General features: G+C 41.1%; 1 protein-coding gene across 1 annotated transcript; it reads right to left on the bottom strand.

Annotated features, from left to right (window-relative positions):
• Window positions 1-1,454: 1,454 nt before the first annotated feature.
• Window positions 1,455-22,725, bottom strand: CA2 (carbonic anhydrase 2). Its single transcript, XM_050941305.1, has 7 exons — window positions 22,585-22,725; window positions 21,421-21,618; window positions 7,799-7,917; window positions 7,110-7,202; window positions 5,725-5,787; window positions 4,793-4,948; window positions 1,455-2,308 (listed from the first exon to the last, which is right to left on the bottom strand). The coding sequence occupies exons 1-7, from the start codon at window positions 22,616-22,618 to the stop codon at window positions 2,189-2,191; spliced, it is 783 nt and encodes a 260-aa protein (XP_050797262.1). The 5' UTR covers window positions 22,619-22,725; the 3' UTR covers window positions 1,455-2,188.
• Window positions 22,726-23,467: the final 742 nt, after the last annotated feature.

Raw genomic sequence — 23,467 nt, 5'->3', positions numbered from 1 at the left:
TGGTCTCTGTTTACTTGACCCTGCCTGCATGCAGGGGAGTGGACTTGATGACCTCTCAAGGTCCCTTCCAAGCCCTACATTTCTATGGTTCTATAAAATCCATAGTTATAGAGGAGTCCCTAGAGGATTTCATGGTATCTATGGCACTTCTCTTTTTGAGGTAAGTGTTTTACTTGGGATAGAGTTTGTATTTTCTTATATGTTGGGTAAAATTTTTACAAGTGCCAGTGATTTAGGAACATAAGTTCCATTTAGGGTATTAGGCTCCAAAGTGCCTAAAAGCCAGATTTTCAAAGGTATTTAGGTGCCTAAAGATGCAGATAGGCACCTAGTTGGATTTTCAAAAAAATCTTCTAAACAGATTAGATGCCTAATTCCCAATGATTTGGGAAGAAGAGATTGTCATTCATATGCTGGCAAGACTTTTTGAAAAGGAAGGTTTTGCAGAGTTTCCCAAAATAGCCATATTCTGAATTCTCCTAATCTCCTCTGAAAGTCCCTTCCATAGCTGGATCTCCTCACCTGAGGGTGCGTTATCCACAGCTTACACACATTTCACTCTAGGCTTTCAGCTTTGCATTGACCCATAGGACCACAACTGTCACAGTGATTCAGTGGTCAAAATTTGGTATCTAATATAGCTGAGACTTTACAACTTAGCACTAGAGATTTAAACTGGTATCAGAAGCTGACTGGGAGTCAGGAGAAGAACTTGAGCACAGGCAGCCTGAGCCATGGAGAAGGCAGGCAGTCACCTTCTGTACCTGATTGAGCATGTGTGTTGTCTTCACATTCAGCTTCAGCCAGAGGTGCTGGAACTAGGGGTGCTGCTGCAACCTCTGGCTTGAAGTGGTTTTCATCATAGACAGGATTTCAATGGCCCTTAGCACCCCCACTATGTACATTGTTACAGCACCCCCAGCTTCAGCATCATTATCTTTGAATCTGTTGCACATGTTTTAATGAGAACATGAGGGGTCAGCTGATGTAGGTTTAGGGCAGTCAGTGGAAGCTGCTGGGTGCTCAGCATGCCTGAAAATCAAGCCATTTAGACAGATCTTCCTAAGGCCCTAGGAACCTAACTTGGTCTTCAGTATGATTTTGTTCTCCTTTCTGATAAGAAGCAGCTCTATTATGTGAATGGTTTTGCTGATCCTCAGGGGTGGTTGCTTAAGGCTAATACTGTATGTTAAAGATAGTTGCCTTCTTTTTGCTACCAGAGACTGTATAAGGCAATCACCCTCTTACCAAAACTGGTCCACATTTCATCTTCTGTTTTCTTAAACTCTGCCACAAAACCTGTGAGACTGGTCCCTGTGTATTATATGTTTCTAATTAATTATTAATGTACTATGTGTCTAATTATATGTGTGTGTGTATATATATATTATACACACACACACAAAACTCCCTGTCCCATTTGCCTGGATTGAATAAGAGTCTCGAAACAGGACTATAATTATAGAGATTTTTTTATTAGAGAATTTATCTAAAATACAATATTCATTTCTTTTTTAAATTATGACATATATTATTTTAATGGAAAGATACTCTGTATTATATCTATGGTAATAAGTTTTATAGATATTTAATTTAAGACATTTTATAATTTAAAAAACAAACACACTAACGTTAAGACATAATGGAGGTTGATAATACCATGGCTAAAAATGTAAAACAATTTAAAAAATATTTACACTTCAGTTTCTTAAAATCTAAGACATTTAATCATCAATATTAATTTGCTTTTCACTGTCTATGTTGACATAACTTAATCTCTTAAATCACATTTAAAATGTCCAAATTATTCTGTATTCCTGTGCTTCCAAAAAGCTTCACATTACTGAGTACAGTTAGTTATATGTACTATCACCTGTAGATGACGTTACTTAAAATGGCTTATTTTGCTGTTATTATGTGCTTTGCCAAACAGCCAAAGAGTCAGTCACAGCAATTATCATCAAACATCACATAGATTTTCCCTTTCCCCACACATTAGGACCCTTTTTCTCTTGGTCTAGGGTCTTTCACATTTCATTAGCCAGAACTTCAGATGCTGAATGGAAGAAGTGAGAAATCTAGAGACGAAATGTTGCCAGTGCACAGCTGGCAAAGGTTTGATTTGTGCTGAGCAGAAGGGACTCCTCCCTCACAAACACAGCAATTTCTTATGAGCTCAGTGCTTAGCTTATTGGAATGAAGCTCTAACTTCTCTGCCCTTCAGAGGCTGGCATGGACGCCAGTTGTCCATCATATGGTACGGGGTCTCATTCTCAGCACTGAAGCAAAGGCCACGGAGTTTGCACAGCTGGAGAAAAAAGAAAGGATCAACATTAATCTTCAGATGCATCCTCATGCCTCCAGAAATCTATTTATGGTATATACTGTGAGCCAGAGACAGTGCAAATCTTAGGGCATGGGGAAAGGTGACTTAAAGACATCTCTAAATGATCACCCTCCTTGTTGTTTTGCTGGCCAAGGAACTCAGTGCAAGGTGTTTTACCCAAACCCTCTCCTGCCCCTGACACATCCTTTTCGGCCTTTGACATGCCCTCTGTGCTGGTAGAGCTGGGAAAGAGTGGTATAAATCCATCTAGGGGCAGTTTTCTGGACCTTTTGAATCACAGGAACCTCACAAAGTGGGCCAGAGCTGGCTCTATATTTGTTCCAGGTCTATAGGTTAATTGAACAGTTGACTATTTTGAAAGCTGAAACTCTTTTGACAGTTTGATTTTTAAATAACATTTACTTGATCCCTTTCTCATACTGGTGTAATTCAGCAATTACTTCAACAGAAGTCAGTGAAGCTATCCTGGGGTTAAACTGGTGTGAGGGGCGAACAGGTTTCAATTTCCATTGGAAAGTACAGTAAGAAGGTGAAGGTCTATCCTAAAGCATGATCTGCAATTCCATAGCCCTCTAAAACAGAACCATATTTGTGTTTAATTGTGCCATAATACTCTTCTGTTCCAAAGGTGCCTTGGGACAGCCAGGCCCTGAAATAGTTGAAGTAAATGTGCGGTTTCCCAAGCAGAAGGACATTGACCCTATACAGTGTTTATTCATGTACTTCCATTAAAAACAAGTCTCGCTGTGACACCTCTGAGGTACCTGCTAGAATAATCAACACACAGGAGACTCTTTAGAAGTGGTCCATAGGGAGCTATCTGCCTATGTGTGATTTTAAACACATGCTTTAGCTAATTCAGAACTAATTGCAAAACCCAGCACTCCAGGACACTATGTGGATTTGTCACAGGCACTCAGCTATTCATGCTGCTTTCTCATGTGTGACACAGGTCAGACAAATATAATTCAATGCAAGTGACCAGCAGGTTAGAAATAGTCCTCATTTTAGTTAAGTGATTCTGGATACCATGTCTGAGAACACACAGCAATAGAAATTGCTGACAGAAGTATGCAAGGGGCTGCAGCATTTTGTAACACGTAGAATGGTTCTGTGACACAAAATCATGCAACACTCTGATTGACAAAGAGCTGCCTTACGAGAGGCCTTTAACTTCAGTGAGAAACATGGTACATGGGTCAGAATGCTGCAATCCTACATGTTCCAATAATCAGTAATTCAGTATAGCAATTCTTATGGATTTGCAATCCTAAACTTCCTCCTCCCCTCCTGACAAATCTTTAAAAACTACCTATCTTTAGAAAAGCAGTTGCCAACTGTGAATTGAAGTACAGTGAAAACATTCCCAACAGATGCTAAATTTTAGGATTTCCTTTTTCCCCAAACTGTTTTATCATTTCTTGATTTGTTCAGCATTTAGGAATGACAAAATACATGGTCTGTGCAGCTTTGGTCTTGAGTAGTTGGTTTAGAAAGGCGCAATGTGATAAACGGATTTGCAATGGGAAAAGATGGGGGATGGCTTTCCTAAGGGAAAAACACTCATTTATTTGAGTATTTCCCCTCCCCTCTCTCCCATGTTGTAAGGCTACATTCATGTCCCCTTGATCATCAGTAATAGTTCCTGTGGCTTTAAACAAAGATGTCAAGCTTAAGACTCACTCCAAAGCATCTTAGTAGTAGTAATAGATACTGTAGTTTAATGAACATTTCCAATAGTTCATCCTCTTCCTTTTCCTTGCACTTTTATTAAATTATGCCCAGCACCAGATCACAGCTTCTTTTCATCTCAACTCAATAAAGGAACCCAATTATTTTATTATTGTTAGAGCAATAGCCATTGGTAAAATTGATTTAAGCCTTTGAGGGTAAACTAAAGCCCTTCAGATATGGCTTATATTTATAGACTCAAAGGTCCTATTTTTATCATCTTAGCTAAGCCACTGCAGACCTGAGGACAAAATTTGCATCTACATAATTTCATTAAGGAATGGTGCACAGAACTAATGCCCAGAGACACACAACTTGTCAGTGCTCTCCTCTGCTAGAGCATTTGCTAGTGTCATCAAACTGCATAATATAACAGTTTCTTGAGATAAAATACAAACTTCTGGAAGCTGCAAATTTTCTGCATTCCAAGCAATAGCATTTCTACTTGACTCCTGTCCTGAGTAGAAGCAAAGTCCACTTCAACACACATATGAACACAGTTACCAAAGGGGGAGGAAATAACCATTTCAGATATGCATATTGAACCAATGATTCATGATGCTATCTTCTCTTTCACAAAGCTTTGCAATCGGACTCTATTCTGTTCCAGTAATGTAAACTGCAGCTTCAGCAGAAGATCCCACAGAAGTCTAAACCAAGGCGACTGAGAGTATTTTCATATAGAAAAATGACTTTTAGCTACTGAAGATTTACCTGTTCTGAACTGACATTGATGGGTTCTCTCAGAACATGCCAGATAACGCATTCAAGTAGAGGGGGAGTGGTCAGAGAACCTTGGTAAGTCCAGTAATCCAGGGATGTGGGAAGCAGATTCTTGGGATCAAAGTTTGTGAAGGAAGCTTGCTTGCCCTATAAAGATAGAACAGCCTGTTAAAACTGTGGTGTAAGACTAGTTGGAAAATACACCTTGCTTGCATTAGTGGAGCTAGTTAAGGGAGGTTTGATATTTCTGGCCAAGTGCGTCCCCTGCTTTAGAGAGAGAGAGAGAGAGAGGGATGCTAATTCTGCACAGTACTGAGACCCTCCTACAATTTGCTGAAGTCTGTTGGGGTTAAAGTTGCTCAGCACCTTCCAAGATCAAGCCCTCAATCCTTGTTTCAAATGTCTAAAGTTACTGCCTCTTCCTCCACAAACATCCATAATCTATATCCCATACACAGATGGCAAAAGAGACACTGCAAATATAAACATTTGTGGGTCTGGTTCTGCTATGTGACATTAATGGCCAAACTCTCATTGACTTCAGTCATTAGTATAACACATCTGATTTACACCAGGGATGAACCTGGCCCAGTATGACAACTATGGACTCCACTGCAACTGAAAGCCAGAAGCACACAATCATAAAGATCTGAAATCATTATTTACAGAAATTCTTTCCAATTGCTGGATGACCTACAATGCTGCATATCTTCTATTTAGCCTAATTTTTAAAAAAAGATATTTGAGCTCTCATCAGGTTAGGGATTACAAAGGCATCAGTGCTGATGACATGGAGAGCTCTTCTACTCTATTACTTGCATACAGACAGCAGAAGTAGGGAACTTCAGTTTGGCACTTTTGAAGATGACGACTATAGAAAACAGCTGTGCTTGTTGTCAGTTGATATAGAGATCATATACTACCTTGGTTTGAATGGAGTCCAGTGCATCAATAATTTTCTGTATCCCAGGCCTGTCACTTCCTACCTGTAATGCAAACCATATGAAAAGAAAGTAAGTAGGTGTATATGTGGTGGCTCAGATTTACCACTATAGTTGACTGAAGACACATTTTAAATTATATCATCACAGCACCAATTAGTTTCACAGAGATTTCTCATAATGATGAATGATGAAAGTGGTTGTTCCCTCACATTGTAAAGCACATGAAGTTTGCCAGTCAGCACAAATGGCTTGTGCTGACTAATCTTCAGAAGTCAAGAATTGTGGGACTGAATAAAATGATTTTCTTTTTAAAGTATGTGGATGTATTATTGAACTTTAACTGTCCATTTCTCAGAAGTCAAATTTAAACTCCCAACAAAACCAACATGACCAGAATAGAGGGAGAACAATAGAGACAAATCATCTTCTTTAGCTGGTTATGTATTTCTCAACCTTTATATTAAGCAAAGCAAAGCAAATTAATCTAGCACAAAACATCCTGCCATTGAGGAGTGACAAAGGAAAGGGACAATAGAGGTTATTTATGCCTGGTTTACACATATTTTTTATACCGTGTGATATTTTTTTTAATGGCATAGTTATATCAATACCAATCCTAGTGTGGACACAATTATATTGGTAAGACCAGCCATAGATCAATATATATTACTGCTCTTCCCATACAGAAGGACTAATTGAGTATAAACACCTTTATACCACTGGAACTCTGGGAGACATACTTCTTTAACTCTACGGTATTTCTAAAGCAGTACAACTTCTGGGTGTAGATAAGGCCTTAGATCAGTGGTCCCCAACTTGGTGCCCGCGGGCAACTTGACGCCTGCCAGGGCATTTATGTGCGCCCGCCTAGTGCCCAGCAGGGGAGAGAAGCTGTGGCACTGCACCTGCTGGGGACAGAGAACTCCAGGGCCGCAGGCTGCGGGTGCCAGTGTTCTCTGTCCTCCCAGATTCTCTCTGGCTTCTCTCTGCACTGCCCAGAACTGGCGCCAAAAAACCCCAAAACACAAAAACAAAACAAAAAACCCCAAACCACTCTGACTCTGCAGAATGGACGGAATGCCGCCCTGTAGCATGTGCTGCCCCAGGCACGTGCTTGCTCCACTGGTGCCTGGAGCCAGCCCTGTATGCGAGTAATTGTTGGCGCCCGTCAAACTCTTCTGAAAACATGAATGTGCTACCGGCCACAAAAAGGTTGGAGATCACTGCCTTAGATTGTAATCTTGTTGGGGTGGGGGAATGTTTTAGTTCTGTGTTTGTACAGGACCTACCATGATGGAGCACCTAGGCACTACTGCAATACAAACAATACATTACAATAATAACAAGGTGATTGTTCAACTAACCTGCAGAAAAACGCCTACCACAGTCAAGCCATCAGGATGCTTCACAGCTTCACCAAATCTACCATATTTTGTGTTCCAGTGAACCAAGTGAAGCTAGGATCAAGGAGACAAGAGATATTTATAAACAGCACCTTCCATCTACCAGACAAACTCAACCAACAGATGACCATTTACTAAACATTAACACAGATGTTTCACTGCTGAAACTTGCAAAATATTGCATACAGCTATGAAATTGTTGCATCATTGATTTGCTTTTATGTCTCTTGTAGAAATTTGTGCAACAGATATTTATAATTATAAGAAGTGCTTTTCATACTTATTTTCAAAAACATTTCTAAATGCCAAGTATGGGCCATATCTTGCAGTCCTTATTCTGGTAAAACTCCAGTTGACTTCAGCAGGAATTTTGCTGAAGCAACAACTGCAGGGTTTGACCTAATTATTTTAAATCTAAGTATTCTGGTTTTTTAAAAGGATTCTCTAAATCAGTGTTTCTCAAACTGGGGTCGCCGCTTGTGTAGTTGGGAGAACTGTTGTAGACCAGCAGCCGACATTTGAACCACCATGTTTTCTCACCAGCGAGAACTCCCAGCATAGCTGCCACTGGGGGAGTTGCACTGATGGGGAATTTTAAGAAAAAATGCCTAATGTGTACAGCCCCCTATAAGAAAAAAAGCCAGTCCTACCTCGGCATCATATTGCACTCCATCCACAGTGTGCTCAGAACCTTGGCCTTCACAGGAGCCCCAGTGAATATGAAACTGAATCAGTCTGTAGGTTCCCTCAAGCGCTCCGCCTCTCAGCACTGCAAACCAAACAGTCTCCATTAGTATTTGCCTCACCTCCTTTGTTATGGAGCCTTATTCTAAAACAGAACACTGAACTCAGGGCTTCTAAGGGCAGGTCTACACTACAAACTTGTATTGGCACAGCTACATGTCTTCATGCAGCTGCGCTGCTATAGCGCTTCTGATGAAGATGCTCTAAGCCCATGGGAGAGTAGCTATGTTGATTTTTCAAACCCCTGAGCAACATAGTTATTATGAAGTAAGTGTGTACTGTAGACCTAGCCTAAGTGAGACTGCATTTTGATGCTCTGCATACTACCAAGCTACTCTGGATTACTTGTTAAAATACAATGCTAATACTAGCCCTAATCTATACCAGACATCTAAAAACTTAAATGCCTTTCATGTATGAGATTCATCAGCAATTAACCAGCCATGCTAATAATACAAGGTGATTTGGAATTAGGAAAGGTTTGTGAGAAACTTTTCTGTCACGATATAAATAAAAAATTCTAGAAAGATGAATAGCCAGAATTCTAGGGCCATATAGAAATGTTCCACCACAGTGCTCTTAAACACCTAAACTTGTTTGCTTTATTCATGCAAATTGCCCTTTCATTTTATGTCACCTATTTAGGCCTTAATCCTGCAAACCTCATGGTGCACGGCAGGGAGCCCAAGGTTGCTGTGCTTCAGTGTAGGTATGAGTAAAGCCCAGCCACAGGCACAGGTGAGGTTAAATGCTAGGCATAGCCTTCCTCACGAAAGTGAGGTAAATCTTAAGCCTCTCCCTTGATTCCCCCAAAATATTGGTAAAATAGGGAGTGGAACGTGAGTTGGGTCTGAGGAAACACAGGTTTGGAAGTGAGGCACCTATTTGGTATTACTCTTGCTGCTACAGTAACTAGCTCCTAGTGTAAGCAGAGCACTCAGTAACATTCTCAGTTATGCAGGATTGGGCTCCCTGAATTCCCTATCCTGCTCATTAATTTTTAGCTTGTGTTTATACTCCGAACAGCCCACCCTTGTGAGATGCAGGATCAAGCCCTGAGCCTGGAAAATGCTCAGGGCAGGTAAACTATGTCTTCATGTGCAGCATCAAGCCCAAAACAGGTAATAAGTAAGTCTACTGAAGTCAATGGAGCAAATCGTGTGGATAAACACAGAAAGGTTTAGGCCAAATTGTTCTTCTGCAGAACATTTAGGTCTCACAATCTATTGTTTGTTTAAGCTGGTATTATCTGAAAAGCAAAGGTATTTTAGGAATAAAATTTAAGATGATATAGACCCTAAAACCCAATTTTGTACTTGCAAAGTGACAGAAAAGTGCTATATGTTACCGTAAAAGTGCCTGGATTATGTATCACGAACAAAATAGGTCAACGGAATAAAGATGCTTTTCTCTGTCTGCAAACAGTCCAAACATATAACTGTTCCAGTGTGTGCATGTGTGAGAGTATGTAAATTGAGTGCCGATTACAATAGGCCACTATCTGTTCAGTTTTGGTTAACTTTGACTATATGCAAGTACAGACTAAAATAGCCATTGACAACTGGGGATAGGGGATATTACAGTGGTGTGAAGAGAATGACTCAAGACTTTAGTCACAAGAAAATGCAATTTAAGATATATACAACAACCTTAGCTTCCATTGTCAAGTCTACAGTTTTGTAGGTATAATGTAAGATTTGAAAAACTTAAGTGCAAATATGCATAATATACCCTTTGGGTTAGAGTCACAAAAGGAGTTAGGTATCTACAGTGGCAGTTAGGTGCCTACATCCCCAAATCAGGCCCCATTTGTAATCATAAAAGCCCCACTCCACTGCCACTGAACCTATAGGTGCTTAAACTGGCTTGGCACCAAATTTTGTGCCTCTAGACAAATGCAGTACTGCTCTACTCTAGGAGTCTGGATGCCTAAGCCTTCATGTGATGCACAAACCAGGGGAAGATAGGCATTCCTCTGCCTAACTCACCTGCGGGGCCCAATCTAGCAAGTGTGGTCGGAGGCTACTTACTGATTGGGCCCCAGATGCGAGCTCACACAAAAAAAGCTGTGGGAGATCCTTCATAACGTTTAGCTTAGGGTACTCACCTGGGCTGTGGAAGACAGCCAGTTTAAGCCCCCTTTGAACTAGGAGGAGACAGGATGAGAAGAGGGATCTATTACTTCTTAGGCACATGGCCTAACCACTGGGCTATGGGACATTCTGATATGGGGAGGCACCTTAATTCTCTCCTGTTAAAGCTGTTCCACTGTTCAAATAATTAAAGGGGCATTGGTATCTGGGTGTCCCATGTGAGTGCTCTAACCACCATGATACAGAGTCATTCTCACACTTGCTCATGCTCTCTGTCTCTCGCCCAATGAATATTTAATTATTTAGCCACTGTGGAACAGCTTCAACAGGAGAGACTTAAGGTACCCCATATCAGAATATCCCATAGCCTAGTGGCTAGGGAGCTCATCTGAGAGATGGTAGATTCCTGTTCACATCCTTTCTTTCACCCATAGTAGAGAGGGGAGACATGAACTGAGAAGTCTTCTACATCCTATGTGAGTTATGAGGGAGCCCTTTTCATCTCTTCCTTCTGTCCTCTCCCTCCCGCCCCCCACCGAGATCCTTGCCAAACAGCATAGCTGTCTAACTCTGGGAAAGTGTTTACAGCTGAGAACCCCAAGCCAAAGGCGGTGCTATCCTGTAGCCTGGTCTTATGTGCCAAATTCCCTGAGAGAAACTGGGCTTATGATACTATCCTTGCTTGGCTATTTCCCATTGGCTAGCTTAGGCAGGGAGCTGGCTTTTGAGAATCCCATTTTTAGGCATCTGTCTCCCTTCACTCATTGTATAGGGAGCTCTAACTCAGGCTTTGTGATTCCCAGAGATTTTCTAGGCACCTGAAATTAGACAAGGAAACACTAAGCATCACCACTACTAAGTTGCTTTGGGAATTTAGCCTGATATTCTTTCTTTGTCAACTAAATTCAAACCACAGAACTCCCACCACACATTTCTCTTTGTGATTTAATAGTCTATTTTGGTCATTGTATTTTCAAACATATTAGTCAATGCTGAACAGATCACGCATCTTTCTACCTATTGTAAAACTACAAGGTGAGTGTATATAATGTGTGAAGAAAAGTGGATCTCTGCCTGTGGTAGCTAGACATGTATAGATTTTATACTAAATAGATATTTTTAAAAGCCATCACATTATGAAGGATGGTTGTTTCAAGCAGAGCACTATAAGTTAGGACATTTTAAGTAAAAATAGTTGTTCTGAATGTGTTTCTTTTCCAAATGAAATAACTTTGCTTTTTAAAAAATATTGCTAAAACCAATTAGTCCATATTATTGCCAAGATTCATTTTAAGAAAGCGGGAACTGCTCTAAGTTACAGAAACACATCTCAATACCATACTTGCTTTTTCTTTGGCTAACAGAGTAGCTGCTCATTACAGATATAAAAGGACTAATATTTCCTCCATTCTTGAATCCCATATAACATTTTACATAGTTGTGGAAGGTTGACCTGCTGCTATTAATCAATGGAAGGTGTACTGAGAAGCAGAACTATACATTATTCTTAAATCTACCTGCAGTGTGGTTTCTTTAGGAATCTTCTTAGGATTTTACAAAACTCACAAGGTGGACAAAAATCTCCTGAAAGTTTTTATTTACTTTTTCTTGTTCTGTGGTTCTCAAATCCAGTGCTAGCTTATTTTGAGTCACAGGATTCAAAAGACAGGAGCAGATCATTCAACAAAAATAATAATTAGATTAGTGTGAACAAACATCAATTCAGCAGGCTTAATTAAAAAACAGCTCTCTTGTGCATATTAAGCAGTTATTAATTTTTGTTACCACTTATCAGTGATGCCAAAGAACTGAAGTTTAAAATAAATCTGACATGCAAAACATACATGTTAGAAATTCATTTTTATCCAGCAAGACCTTTTTTAATCCTTAATGTTATCAGCTGTCAACATTCCCACAATTTAATAGCTGCCTGAAGAACTGTAAGAGCATTTATACTGTGAACTTTCCCTCTTACTTGCTTCATCTATTTCACTTGCAACTAAAAACACTGAAGTCCAACCTTCTTGATTCATTTCCTGAATGCTAGGGAAGTTTAAATCCAGTTCTGAATTTCCCGGCTTTAACCCATTTCTTCTTGAAACTGATTTTATTTTAAATCTATTTGCAAAAGATCCAGGCATATATGTTTCCATCTGCCTTAAGGCAAAATTACAAGAAGTAGCTGTGGCACACAGAAAAGAAGAGTGACTGTGCAGGAATAGTACCTCCCCATTGCATACCAACCTGCAGCCCTTGCATGGGTGCACAACACAAGCACAAGTAAATGTGAGCAGAAAAAAATTGTTAGCTGAGTGTGGGATGAAAATGGAAACAGCCAATCTCTGTCACATGTTCCTTTCTCAAAGTAGGATGTTCTATACAGCAGTAACTCTTATTCTATGGCTAAGGCTCATGTGACAGATGATGGGCTACAAATGTGTTTTTTTTTCTGATGATGATGATGATGAATACCCCAAGCAGTTACATAGAAGTTAGCAGAAGAAGATCTCAAAACACTTTTCAAATGAGCTAAGTGTGCTTTGACTCGTAGGAAAGTTTAATGATCAAATCCTACTCACCTTACCCATGTGAAAAATCCCATTGATGTCACTGGGATTCCTTGCATGAATAGATTAAACTGCATTTGGCCCTAACATTTCCTGGTGAGATTGTAGAGTGTGTAGAACTAAAAGGATATTTTGTTGATTAAGAGATATCTACACAGTCAAAGGTATCTGGTTACATGGGCCAGGCCATTCCACTATAAAAGAAGTTTTACTGAGCAGTTACCTCTCCCATTTATTTCAGAGCATTAGTAATTTAGACCTAAACTGTATGGGTAGCATGGATGTTATTTAGAGACGAGTCAGGTCCTTTATATTAAGCTTTGCAGGAATACTGTGACATTACTGCTGGGATTCCAAACACTGATGGGATGTACTCACTATAAAGAGCAAGCCCTAATTTATCTTATTTAGGGAAAGGCTTTTCTTGGAAAGAATCCAAATGGCTAAGCTGCAAGATTCCTTCATGAAATAATTCAGACATTGAATGAAATCTTCCACTTACACAAATCAAACTGGTAGGAAATAAACTATTCTAAGGCTTGTTAATCTGCATAAATGCAGAATAAGGAACTACTCCTCAAATGGAAATGAGTAAGAATGGAACATTTTCCTATAGCTGAAAAAACAGTCATCCAAGCAAGATGGAAGTCCACTGCTCAAAATCTATGGAATTTAGTATTAATTCAGAGTCCTCTCAAATTAAAACCCCAGCATTCACAGAACACCAATTTTTAGCCTTTCATAATTACCTTCCCCCATACAACCTGCCTTTCCCTTTTGAAAACAATGATTTTATAGAATGTGGATATAGAAGAGATATACATTGTGTGTGTATAATATGTAAATATATGCACAGTATAATATATATGATAAGCACTGCCATATAGACAAATGTATATATGATAGAAAAAAGGCTGAGGAGATAAAATAAATAATATTACTCAAAACATGCCATACTTGAACACACTGTACTGTTAATGGATGGGGAGTACACTAAAGAACATGCTCAGGGATTCTGAGTACTTATGTAGTGGGTGGGCTTCCCCAGCTGATATACTGAAGAGTTCAGCCAGGGTGAGTCATACTTTTTATAAGGCTGCCAATACACAGGACAGAATGTCACTTTTGGGGAGATGTTCCCCTTTTATTTTATCTCTCCCAAGCATCCCTCCTAGGAGAATATATCAAAATAAGCAGAGAGTAAGAGAGTAAGGCAGGACCAATGGTTCTGAATGGACGAGTTCACCTTGTGATGCAGTAAGTTGTGGGAAACCTCTGCAGTAAGTTTCACCAAAAGAAAACTATGTGACAGTTACTGCTGATAAACAACCTCATCTGACTCTAGCAGACGCCATTTGGCAAGCCTGAGAGGGTAAAAGGTGTTTTGAGGAGATAATATACGAGAATTAAACACTCTCAATATGTGCCATATTTGCACAAACTGTACATTGGCAGCGTGACAGTGACCGTGACTCACCCTGATACGGCCAGAGTGTCAGCTAAGGATAGCTTGCCCTGTTTAAGGATATAAGGTTACTCCCTGTGCAGGCTGACCAGAGTACTCTTCATGCCATTAGTAGTTAATGCAATTATATTTTTATATTTATATATAAAACATATATAATATAAAACTATAATTGTGTTAACTACTTAATGGCATTATATATATATATATATATATATATATATATAATGTGTATATGTGTGCATACATAAGTATATACATATACCCATGCTTATACAGGTACACAGACACCTCCCTACGGATTCACAATGGACTCATGGCATAAGGAAAAATCTGAAGAACATTTTCACCCAGTAGTCTTGAGTCCTTAAGCAGGGGTGGGCTGTCCCCAGTTAACACACAGGCCATACTGAAAAATTCAGTCCAGGTGAGTCACAGTCATTGTCAAGCTGCCAATATATATATAGTATGTGTAAATATGGCACATAACGAGAAGTGTTTCATTTCGTTTATCTTATCTCCCCAAAACACACTTTCTACTCTATCAGGCTCCCCAAATGGCTTCTAACTAGGGTTGCCAACCCTCCAGGATTGCCCTGGAGTCTCCAGGAATTAAAAATTAAAATTTCATTAAAGATTATATCATGTGATGAAACCTCCAGGAATACATCCAACCAAAATTGGCAATCCTACTTCTAACAGAGTCAGAAAAGGTTGTTTTCAATGGGTACAGTTAAACAAATTTCCCTATAGTGAAACCATTTGCAGATACAATTTATGCATATTAAACATAATGTACGTTAGAAATCCCTATTAATCATGAATAAAAATGTGAGTAAAGTGCATTGCTGTTAACATAGGAGGGGAACAGATCAGAAACACCAAACCTCTATGGCTGAAATTCACCAGGGCACAAGGCCCACCGCAGCATTTAAGTCCTACATTATCCCTTAGCAAGGAATTTCTATGGGTTTTAAATGTTCAGACCCTGTGTGCACCCTCTGCACTGGGGTGAATTTCATCCTGTATGAGCTGTCCTTGGATTGATAATTGCTATATTGTAAGAATGAAAATGATTTTAAATAGTATTGTGGTAACAATATGTCACTTTCTCTCCTGGCAGCTGTATCTATGGAACAATCCTAGAAACTGTTACTAAAAAAGTGTATTGTGTATTGCAAAATATTACAATAGCACCAACGGGTGCTCATTTTCCTTGCCATCTGATGAATGATGAACTGAGACATAGGAAGGCAGGGTCCCTTGCCCCAACGACCTTACAAGTCTTTTATACCTGCCAGTAAATGAACAAATGAAAGAGGCTGAGGAAAGTGATACATCAGACAAACTGAAAAGACAGAGATGACTGTATGCAGTGGTGTTGTAGCTGCGTTGGTCCCAGGATATTAGATAGACAAGATGGGAGAGGTAATATCTTTTACTCGACCAACTTCTGCTGGTGAGAGAGACAAGCTTTCAAGCTTACACAAAGAAGAAAAAGAAGAAGAAGAAGAACTCTGCTTAAGTTCAAAAGCTTGTCTCTCTCACCAACAGAATATGGGGATGACTGGCACACATCTCGTTAGATGTATATTTTAAAAATAAGTGCTGGCCAACTTAGCTGTGATTACTTGACTAATTTCTTCCGTTGTCACAGTAGAAGTGACTCTTAAGGAGGGAGCGGAATGAAGTGAGGAGTTTCCTCGCACTCTGTGTGCCTATTCCAAAATTGATTTATGGCCAGAAGATTTATAGTTTAAAACATAACTGAAAGGCATAATACAACGGCTGCCTTGGACTATGATAACAGTGAGAAAGTTCTGACTCGCACAGGTATGTCCTGAAGCACAGAGGTTAGCCTCTCCATTTCTTTAGCCACAGGAGTTCTATACAGTCAGTTCCCCTCATGATTCAAAAGATTGGTTTAGACACACAGTAATGTAACGATTTAGAATTCTGGACATATACGTGTAACATTGGGCAATAGCTAATGTTATACCATCAGTGTTTGTTGGCCTAAAAATAGACCTCCCATGTCAAAGGCTGTGTTCAGAATGTCTTATCTTGAAGACTGCAGACCTATATGTTTCTTCCCTAAAGTGATCATTGCTTTAGTAGGAAATGGAAAAATCCAACAGCAACACAACTTTCAGTGTAACTCACTGCAAACCAAGCAGTGCCCATACGCTCTCTCCTAGGATAACAAATATTCCTTGGTCTATTTACACTGAGTCATAATTAAAGAAATGTGTGTGAATGGCCCCCATTCTTTTCCATTATAGAAAGAATCACTTGAAAAAATATATACTTGCTTAAAATTATTGAGGAGAGTCTTCCATGCAGGACTAGTGTCAAAGTTGGCCCTATATTTTGATCTCCCAGGGATGGCGGAGTAACTTTAAAATTTTATTGTGATTGCATTTCCATAAAAATGTCTAATTTACATGAGTTTGTAGCTTGACTTAGAATAGTTTCTCTATCTTAAAAGCAATTATAAAAAAAGAAGAAGAGAAACAACTAATACAGAGTTGGCCATAAGGAGAAATTACCAGGCTATTTACTATTAGCTGTATAGCTTTAAATCAGACTTTCCAATTATACTGTATCATCTTTATAGCTAAAAAAATAGATCAGTTTATATTATGATTATAAAACAAATTCATTATTGACAGGATTCTTTGCTTCTGTAAGCATGAGATCTGCTATAGGGCATGGTGCTCACTACTGTGAGCAGTGTCATTGAAATTAAGGCCCTGTGTGTATTGTGAAAACATTTCTGAGAAATTTTATATAAATCAGGTTATAAGCAGGTTAAGGTTTTCTTGACACTTTTAGCTGTCCTGACGCAAGTCAGTTGTCAACTTTGGTTAGTCCCTGTTTCTTGCTATCATTTAGCAATAGTGAAAGTGTAACTATTTCCTCACAACAGGATTTAAAGTGCCTGTAACTTTAAATAGGTGCAAATATCTTCTTTGCTACAAATGCAGTAGAGACAAATCCCAAGAATAAGGTGCATTTATTATGATATTTTTGGGCCTGATCCTGCAAACACTAAATACTGATTGTAATGCTTACTACGATAAGCAGTTCCATTGATGTAGTTGCATTTCTGAGATATTAGAATGGATACATTGTAGTCTTTGATTCAGTTCCTACCGTACTTGTAGCAAAGAGGCTATTTTCCCTTATTTAAAGTATCAGACATTTTAAATGCCATTGCTAGGAAATACTCACACTTTCACTATTACTAAAAGATCACAGAGAATGTCTATACAGGACTTTGGAGCAAGCAGGACCAGCTCGAGGGGTTTGGCCGCCCCCAAGCAGCTTCCCCCCACCCCACCCCCAAAGCCACTATTGCGATTTGCAGCAATTCAGCATGAGGTCCTTCGCTCCGAGGGGGAGTGAGGGACCCTCCCTGAATTGCTGCCAAATATGTGAAAGTGCCGCCCCTCTCTGGAGTTGCCACCTCAAGCACCTGCTTGATAAGCTGGTGCCTGGAGCCGGCCCTGAGAGCAAGCCTCTCAACCCGGGACGATGTACTCGGGTTAGCAGAGCTCACATTAGAACTCTCTATATAGCTGTATGGACAGCGCTCTGAAGTTGCAGCCCGAGGTTTGATGCCTAGGGAAGGGTAGGGTGAGCTCCTGAGCCTGAGCTCCTAGCCCAAGCCGCAACTTCAAACAGGGTCTACACAGCTATTTTTAGAGTGCTAGTGTGAGCCCCGCTGACAGAAGTCTGTTGACCCAGGCTGGGAAGCTCACTCCTGCTTCCTCCAAAATGATATGCAGACACGGAGAAGCCAAATGAAAAGTTCAGCCACAAGAATTAAAGTGGATGAAGAGAAAATAAAAATAATTGAAGGAGGAGTTTTTATCCTGCTTGGTACAAACAGTCTCAGAAAGCTTTTCGTAAAATTGCAAACAAAACAAAATACATAAAATGTCCATACTAAAGGAAAATCATGGCCTTTCAAAATAGAAAAACGCTTGAGTAAAATAAATGTCACTATTGATTTGTGGGCATTTCATTACTTACAGCATTTCTAAGGTTGAACTAGTAACGATAAAATATTAAGGACACGCTTTAAAAAGCCCAGGGTCTAATCCTGCCCATCTAATGCATATCGGTAGTCCCAAGAACTTCAGAAGAACTACACTTGTGAGAGAGAGCTGCAGGATTGGGCCGAAAGCTTTTATAAAACATTTTTCAAAAAAGGTTACTCTCAATACTTAGTGGTTTCTAAAAATTGAAATTTCTAAAGCTATCACAAACCTTTTTCTATCATGATTAGTTTAGCCATCTTAGAACATTACTATACAAAGGAGTTTTTTAGAATATTGAACATGCTTGGGATATTGGAATAATGAAAATAGAAACTGAATCAAGAATTATGCACGTATAAGCTTCTGTTATTAGTAAAGAGCAAATTTTCTAAAAGAGCAGACTAAAGACTTTTTTTCCCTATGACAATAGAGTATTTGTAAAAGATACATGGAATTGGTTTTATTTTAAAGAGATTTAAACATTTATTTTGCACTTTTATTACACTGACCAATACCTGGGTGCCTCAGCAAGGGAGAGGGATGATTTTTAAGTAATTTTTTTTGTATTAGTGTTTAAGAACTCAACTAGTCATGCAAAGACACATGCAATGCATTATATAACAAATACATATGGAACCTTTTCTTTTCTAGGGGCTATGTTTTATATCAAGTATCTAGATATTCTGATCTCTTATTTTTATTTATTTTAATGATTTTATTAATAATGACCACATTAAATATTATCTGAATCAGAGAACAGTATAATGGTCACAATGATGCAATTCCTGAAGATTTTATCCAAAAACATGCTTGCTTTTTGCTCTTGCACCTATTTTTACTGAGACATTAGAACCTGTGCCTATAATTTCTGGGACATGGCCTGATTCTGTAAACAATAAGGCCCTGATCCTGCAAACACATAAGTACATGCATAACTTTAGTCACAAGAGTAGTGTTGTTGACTTCAGTGGGATTAGTCACATGAGTAAAGCTATGCACATGCTTAAGTGTTTGTAGGATCTAGACCAATGGGACTACTTCTTTGCATAAAATTACTTGTGTGTAAAATTAGTCACAAATCAGGGCTTTACTTATTACCACATGGTGTGCTTACTGCATTAAATAGTCCCACAAGCATAAATGGGACTTCTCATGGGAGTGAGCACTACACCCTTTAGTAAGTATTTGCAGGATCAGGTCCTTAATTTTTAAGGTAAAAAGGGATAGCAGATAAAATAAATTCTTAAAATTTTTCCTTGTGCTTCCTACGTTATGTTTAACCAGGAACTTGGTAAAGAAATAATCCTGCTCAGCATCAGAATGTTGTATATAGGAAGTGCATGAAATGTAATCAAGTCATAAGCAGCTTTTGTTGTGTTGTAAAACTAGGCTAGTAAAACTAGGCTAACTAGTTAAATGCATGCAAATAAATCAACTAACAGTGCACCCAGCTAGATTTTATATACGGTGATTTTCAAAAGACTATCAGAGATTGCAGAATCAACCCTCAGGTGAATTTATATAGATATCTGTATAATGTTTTCTTCTTTTTTTTTTCCAGTCCAGTGCTTGATGAGTTGTAGAGCTACTGTATTTTTCATTTTCATCCCCTCCTCCTCCCACTCTCTGCAAGCTGTAGCTGTGTGTGAATCATTCTCACAGAATAGAGATGTTCAATTTCTGTGCTATTTTTTTTCATTAGGAGCTGTTCTTCCAAAGGATATTTATGAAAACTTTTATATATCCTGGCAGTTTTCTGTTTCTGAGTTACTGAATTAAGTGAAGTTTCACATCTTCACACACACACACACACACACACGTGCAAAGGGAGAAGGATGGGGCCCTAGTAAACCATCAGAAAGCAAATCTGCTTTTTGCAATTTATCATCATCCTTCCCACTTCTCACGACATAGTTAAAATTCACTAAAGGTTTGAACCTGCATGGTGCTGAGCAATGTTAATTCCAATCAACTTTAACAGGACTGAAGAGTTCTCAGCACAAAATTGGGCACTAGAAAACTGTGAGTCAGAATCACCTTTTGAAACAAAACAGATATTCATGCTACAGTTGATGTTCTGACTGCATTGTATATCCTTGCCTATACATTTGTGAAACATTTAGCTATCCATTTAGTCCCATTTACTCTAAAGGCAGGTAGGAACATATGTTGTTGAGTTTTCATTACAGTTTTGAACAGCTGCAATACTGCCTAGCTTCTCTCTCACACACGCACAAAAAAGATGTTGTAGGCACTGATCATTTGTTTTCAGCACCATCTCCTAAATGACATTGCCAAGGAACTGCTTAGGAAAAATAGGGCACTTGCTCAAGCAAGTTAAATCAGGCAATGTCTAGAGAAGGCAGCTACTGTCTCTACAGAGTTATTGTTTTCCTCTTTCTAAATTAAAAATAGAGGCACATTCATTGTACAAGGGTGGTGATTTCTGTAAATCCCGCCAGCTGAGAAATTATAGTTAGGGAGCAAGCCTGCAAAACCCTTGCTCATATAAGTAGCCCAGACTCATGCAAATACTCTCATCCACTTCAGTGGGACTACTTCTGTGAGTAAGGACTGATCATGTGGATAGAGATTTGCAGGATCAGGCCCTTGTCAGTACAGTACAATGAACACGCTCCTGAAATACCACAGAACAGCTAGCTCTCAGTGAACTGTGTGGGAACATGCTACATGTATTGCCATCTTTATCTAGAAAGGCCAGAGTCAGGGAATGCCAGGGCTGATGCTGATTTAAATTAGATAATATCAAACTCATTTCTTGACTGTTCCAGTACTGACCTGGAGAGATGCCCCATTTTTCTGCTTTACAATTGTTGGCAGCAAAAATATAAAACTGAAGAAGCTATTTCCAAATCATTTCACGTTGCTAATTTTAGTTGTTTTGCTATTCTGTTGTCCCTTTTTTCCTGCAGTGCATCCTGCAGTTTACTGTAACCATTTGGCAGGTATCACTCAAAGCTAGTATTTTTCAGGTGGAGAAATACACTTTGTCATCCCTGATCAATTACCTTACTTCTGTCTATTGTGCATTTGAGGCATGATCCAAATCCCACTGAATTCACTGAAAAGATTCCCTTTGACTTCAGTGGGCTTTGGATCAAGACAAGTCAGAAAACATCAACTTTCTTCTAATTAGAGCAAAGGATGCCTAAATGAACTGAATGAATCTTCATGGGTTGAATCCTGACCCCATGAGATAAAAACTCCCATTGACTTCAGTGGGTGCAGGATTTCACCACATAGTTTTAGTAAGAGAAAAGTGTTAAAATCCTCTCTCCCCTTCCCAATCTGTCCAATTTCAATCCCTTACAGGTGCCCCTGGAAGTGAGGACTTACCTGATTTGTCAGCAGAGTCGTCAAACTCCACATTGAAAGAGTGCCCATTGTTGACGATGTTTCTGGCAGTGGAGGGGTCATAACTGAAATGCAGAGGCTTCAGAGAAGAGTCGTACTGAGCGGACTCGGTATTAATATCAATAGGGGACTGACGCTTTCCGTTGGCAATGGGGAAATTCTCATGCCAATGAGCAGGTCCTGCAGGAGAAAGCACACACAGATCCAGTGTGAAAAAGATGCAGGCAAGGCACAGAGGGTGGAGATAATTTATAACAAATGCAATAGAGGAGTGCATTTGAGGCTTTAACTCTTGTGTCAATATTTAAGGATGCACTTGTCTTCGCCAGCTCCGGTCCTTGCCACATAAACCCAGAGATCCCGAGAACTGGCCATTCGCGTTAGGGAGGCGCTGGTCTCAAGCGCATTAAATGAGAGAACTCAGGAGACTCGGATGCAGGCGGGCCCGATCGTGCACTGACTGCCCGCCCAGCCCCTCACGGCATTTAGCAGAGGTTGGGATGTTCAGGGGACAGAGGTCGGACCTCTCCCGCCGCCAACGTCTGGTTTGAAGAGCTACACTATATTGCTGTCACGAGTTTTGTAAGAGCGTAGAAACCAGAAGATGCTCCAGCCTCTCCCACTAGCCCAGATCTGTTAGAGAAACTTCATCACAAATGAGAGTCACCCTCGGCTGAACTGTCCAGCGCCTTGGGGAAATAGCTCGTGGGGCTGGAAAAATGAAGATCGCCCCGGGACCGCGCACCTGCGTGGCAAAGCCTCTGCCAGGAACTGCATTTCCAGGGGGACAGTGATTGCACTTCAGACCCCTCTCCCCTCCAGCTAGAGCAATCGGGGCTCCTAGGAGCCGGCTTCCGATCTCGCCCTCCCCACTCGCCCCCGGGGTAAATCCGGAGGCGCTCCCTCCCATGGGCTTCAGCGGGGTAGATCGCGCTGGGGCCGGTCCCACCTCCGCAGCGCCCCTAGCCGGCTCCCCCTGGTGCCAGAGGCAATGCGATCCCAGTGCCAGCCGCAGCACCGCCCGGCTCCAGGCAGGGCATGCCCCGGACAGCCGGGCAAAGAGCAGCGGGTGGCTGCGGCCAGGTGCCTGCGGAGCAGCCAGGAGCCGGCCGGGGGCCCCCGAGGGCTGGAGCCCGGCTCGCTCACCGTTGTGGCTGGCGTAACCCCAGTGATGGGACATGGTCGCGCTCTCCTGGCCCGGCCGGCTCCTGCAGGACGGTGGCCCTGGCTCGCCGTCAGGGGCTTTTATAGGCTCCTGCCAACTCCATGCCCCCGTCTGAGGCCGGCGGGGGGAGGAGGGCGACTCCTGCTCCGGCTCAGCCCGCGCAGGGGGCGGGGAGAGGCAGCGAGCCCTTTATAACCGGCTGGAGCCATCCTCCGTCCCGCCGCCGCCGCAGCGCAGCCCGGGACCGGCAGAGCCGCAGCCCGTCCCCCTGCTGGCCGGGACCCCCGCGGGGCGGCCGGGATGCGCGAGCCAGCGCTGTCCTCACCCGCCCTGGGGATGCGAACGGGAGCGACTCCCGCCGCGCCCGCCCTCCCCGAGAGCACCGGGCCGGCCCCTCACCTGCAGCGCGGGTGCGCACGCGGCCCTGCCTGCTTCCCTCGCCTCAGCGCGGGCCCCGCGGTGACCTTGGGACGTGAGCGCGGGGCGGTGTGTGGAGCTGGAGCGGGAGCGGGAGCGGGAGCCGCTGCCTGGGGAAAGCCGCTGTGGGGGGGATAGTTAAGTTGCTGCTGCTCCCTGTCGGGAGCTGAGGGATAAGGTGCTGCAATCCGGGCATTTGTCTCTGGCGAGAGACGTTTAATCCTCTCAGAGTTGTCCGGAGGTGCCAACGTTTGAAAGCAATTACTGGGGATATGGAGGGGGGATTTATAATAGTCTCAACCAATTTATTAGAGGGAAACAATTGTAACATTGAAGAAGGGAGGGGGATGGGCCCGCCTGAGTAGGGACATTAGTCACTAGTATTTCATGGTGTGTTTCTATGATCACATCCAGAGACTGGTGGCCTGCGTGACTTCCCCTGAAGTG

The sequence above is a fragment of the Gopherus flavomarginatus genome, chromosome 2, assembly GCF_025201925.1.
Source record: "Gopherus flavomarginatus isolate rGopFla2 chromosome 2, rGopFla2.mat.asm, whole genome shotgun sequence".
NCBI lineage: Eukaryota > Metazoa > Chordata > Testudines > Testudinidae > Gopherus > Gopherus flavomarginatus.
The sequence above is the reverse complement of the archived record's forward strand: the minus strand, read 5'-3'. Positions and strand labels throughout refer to the sequence as shown.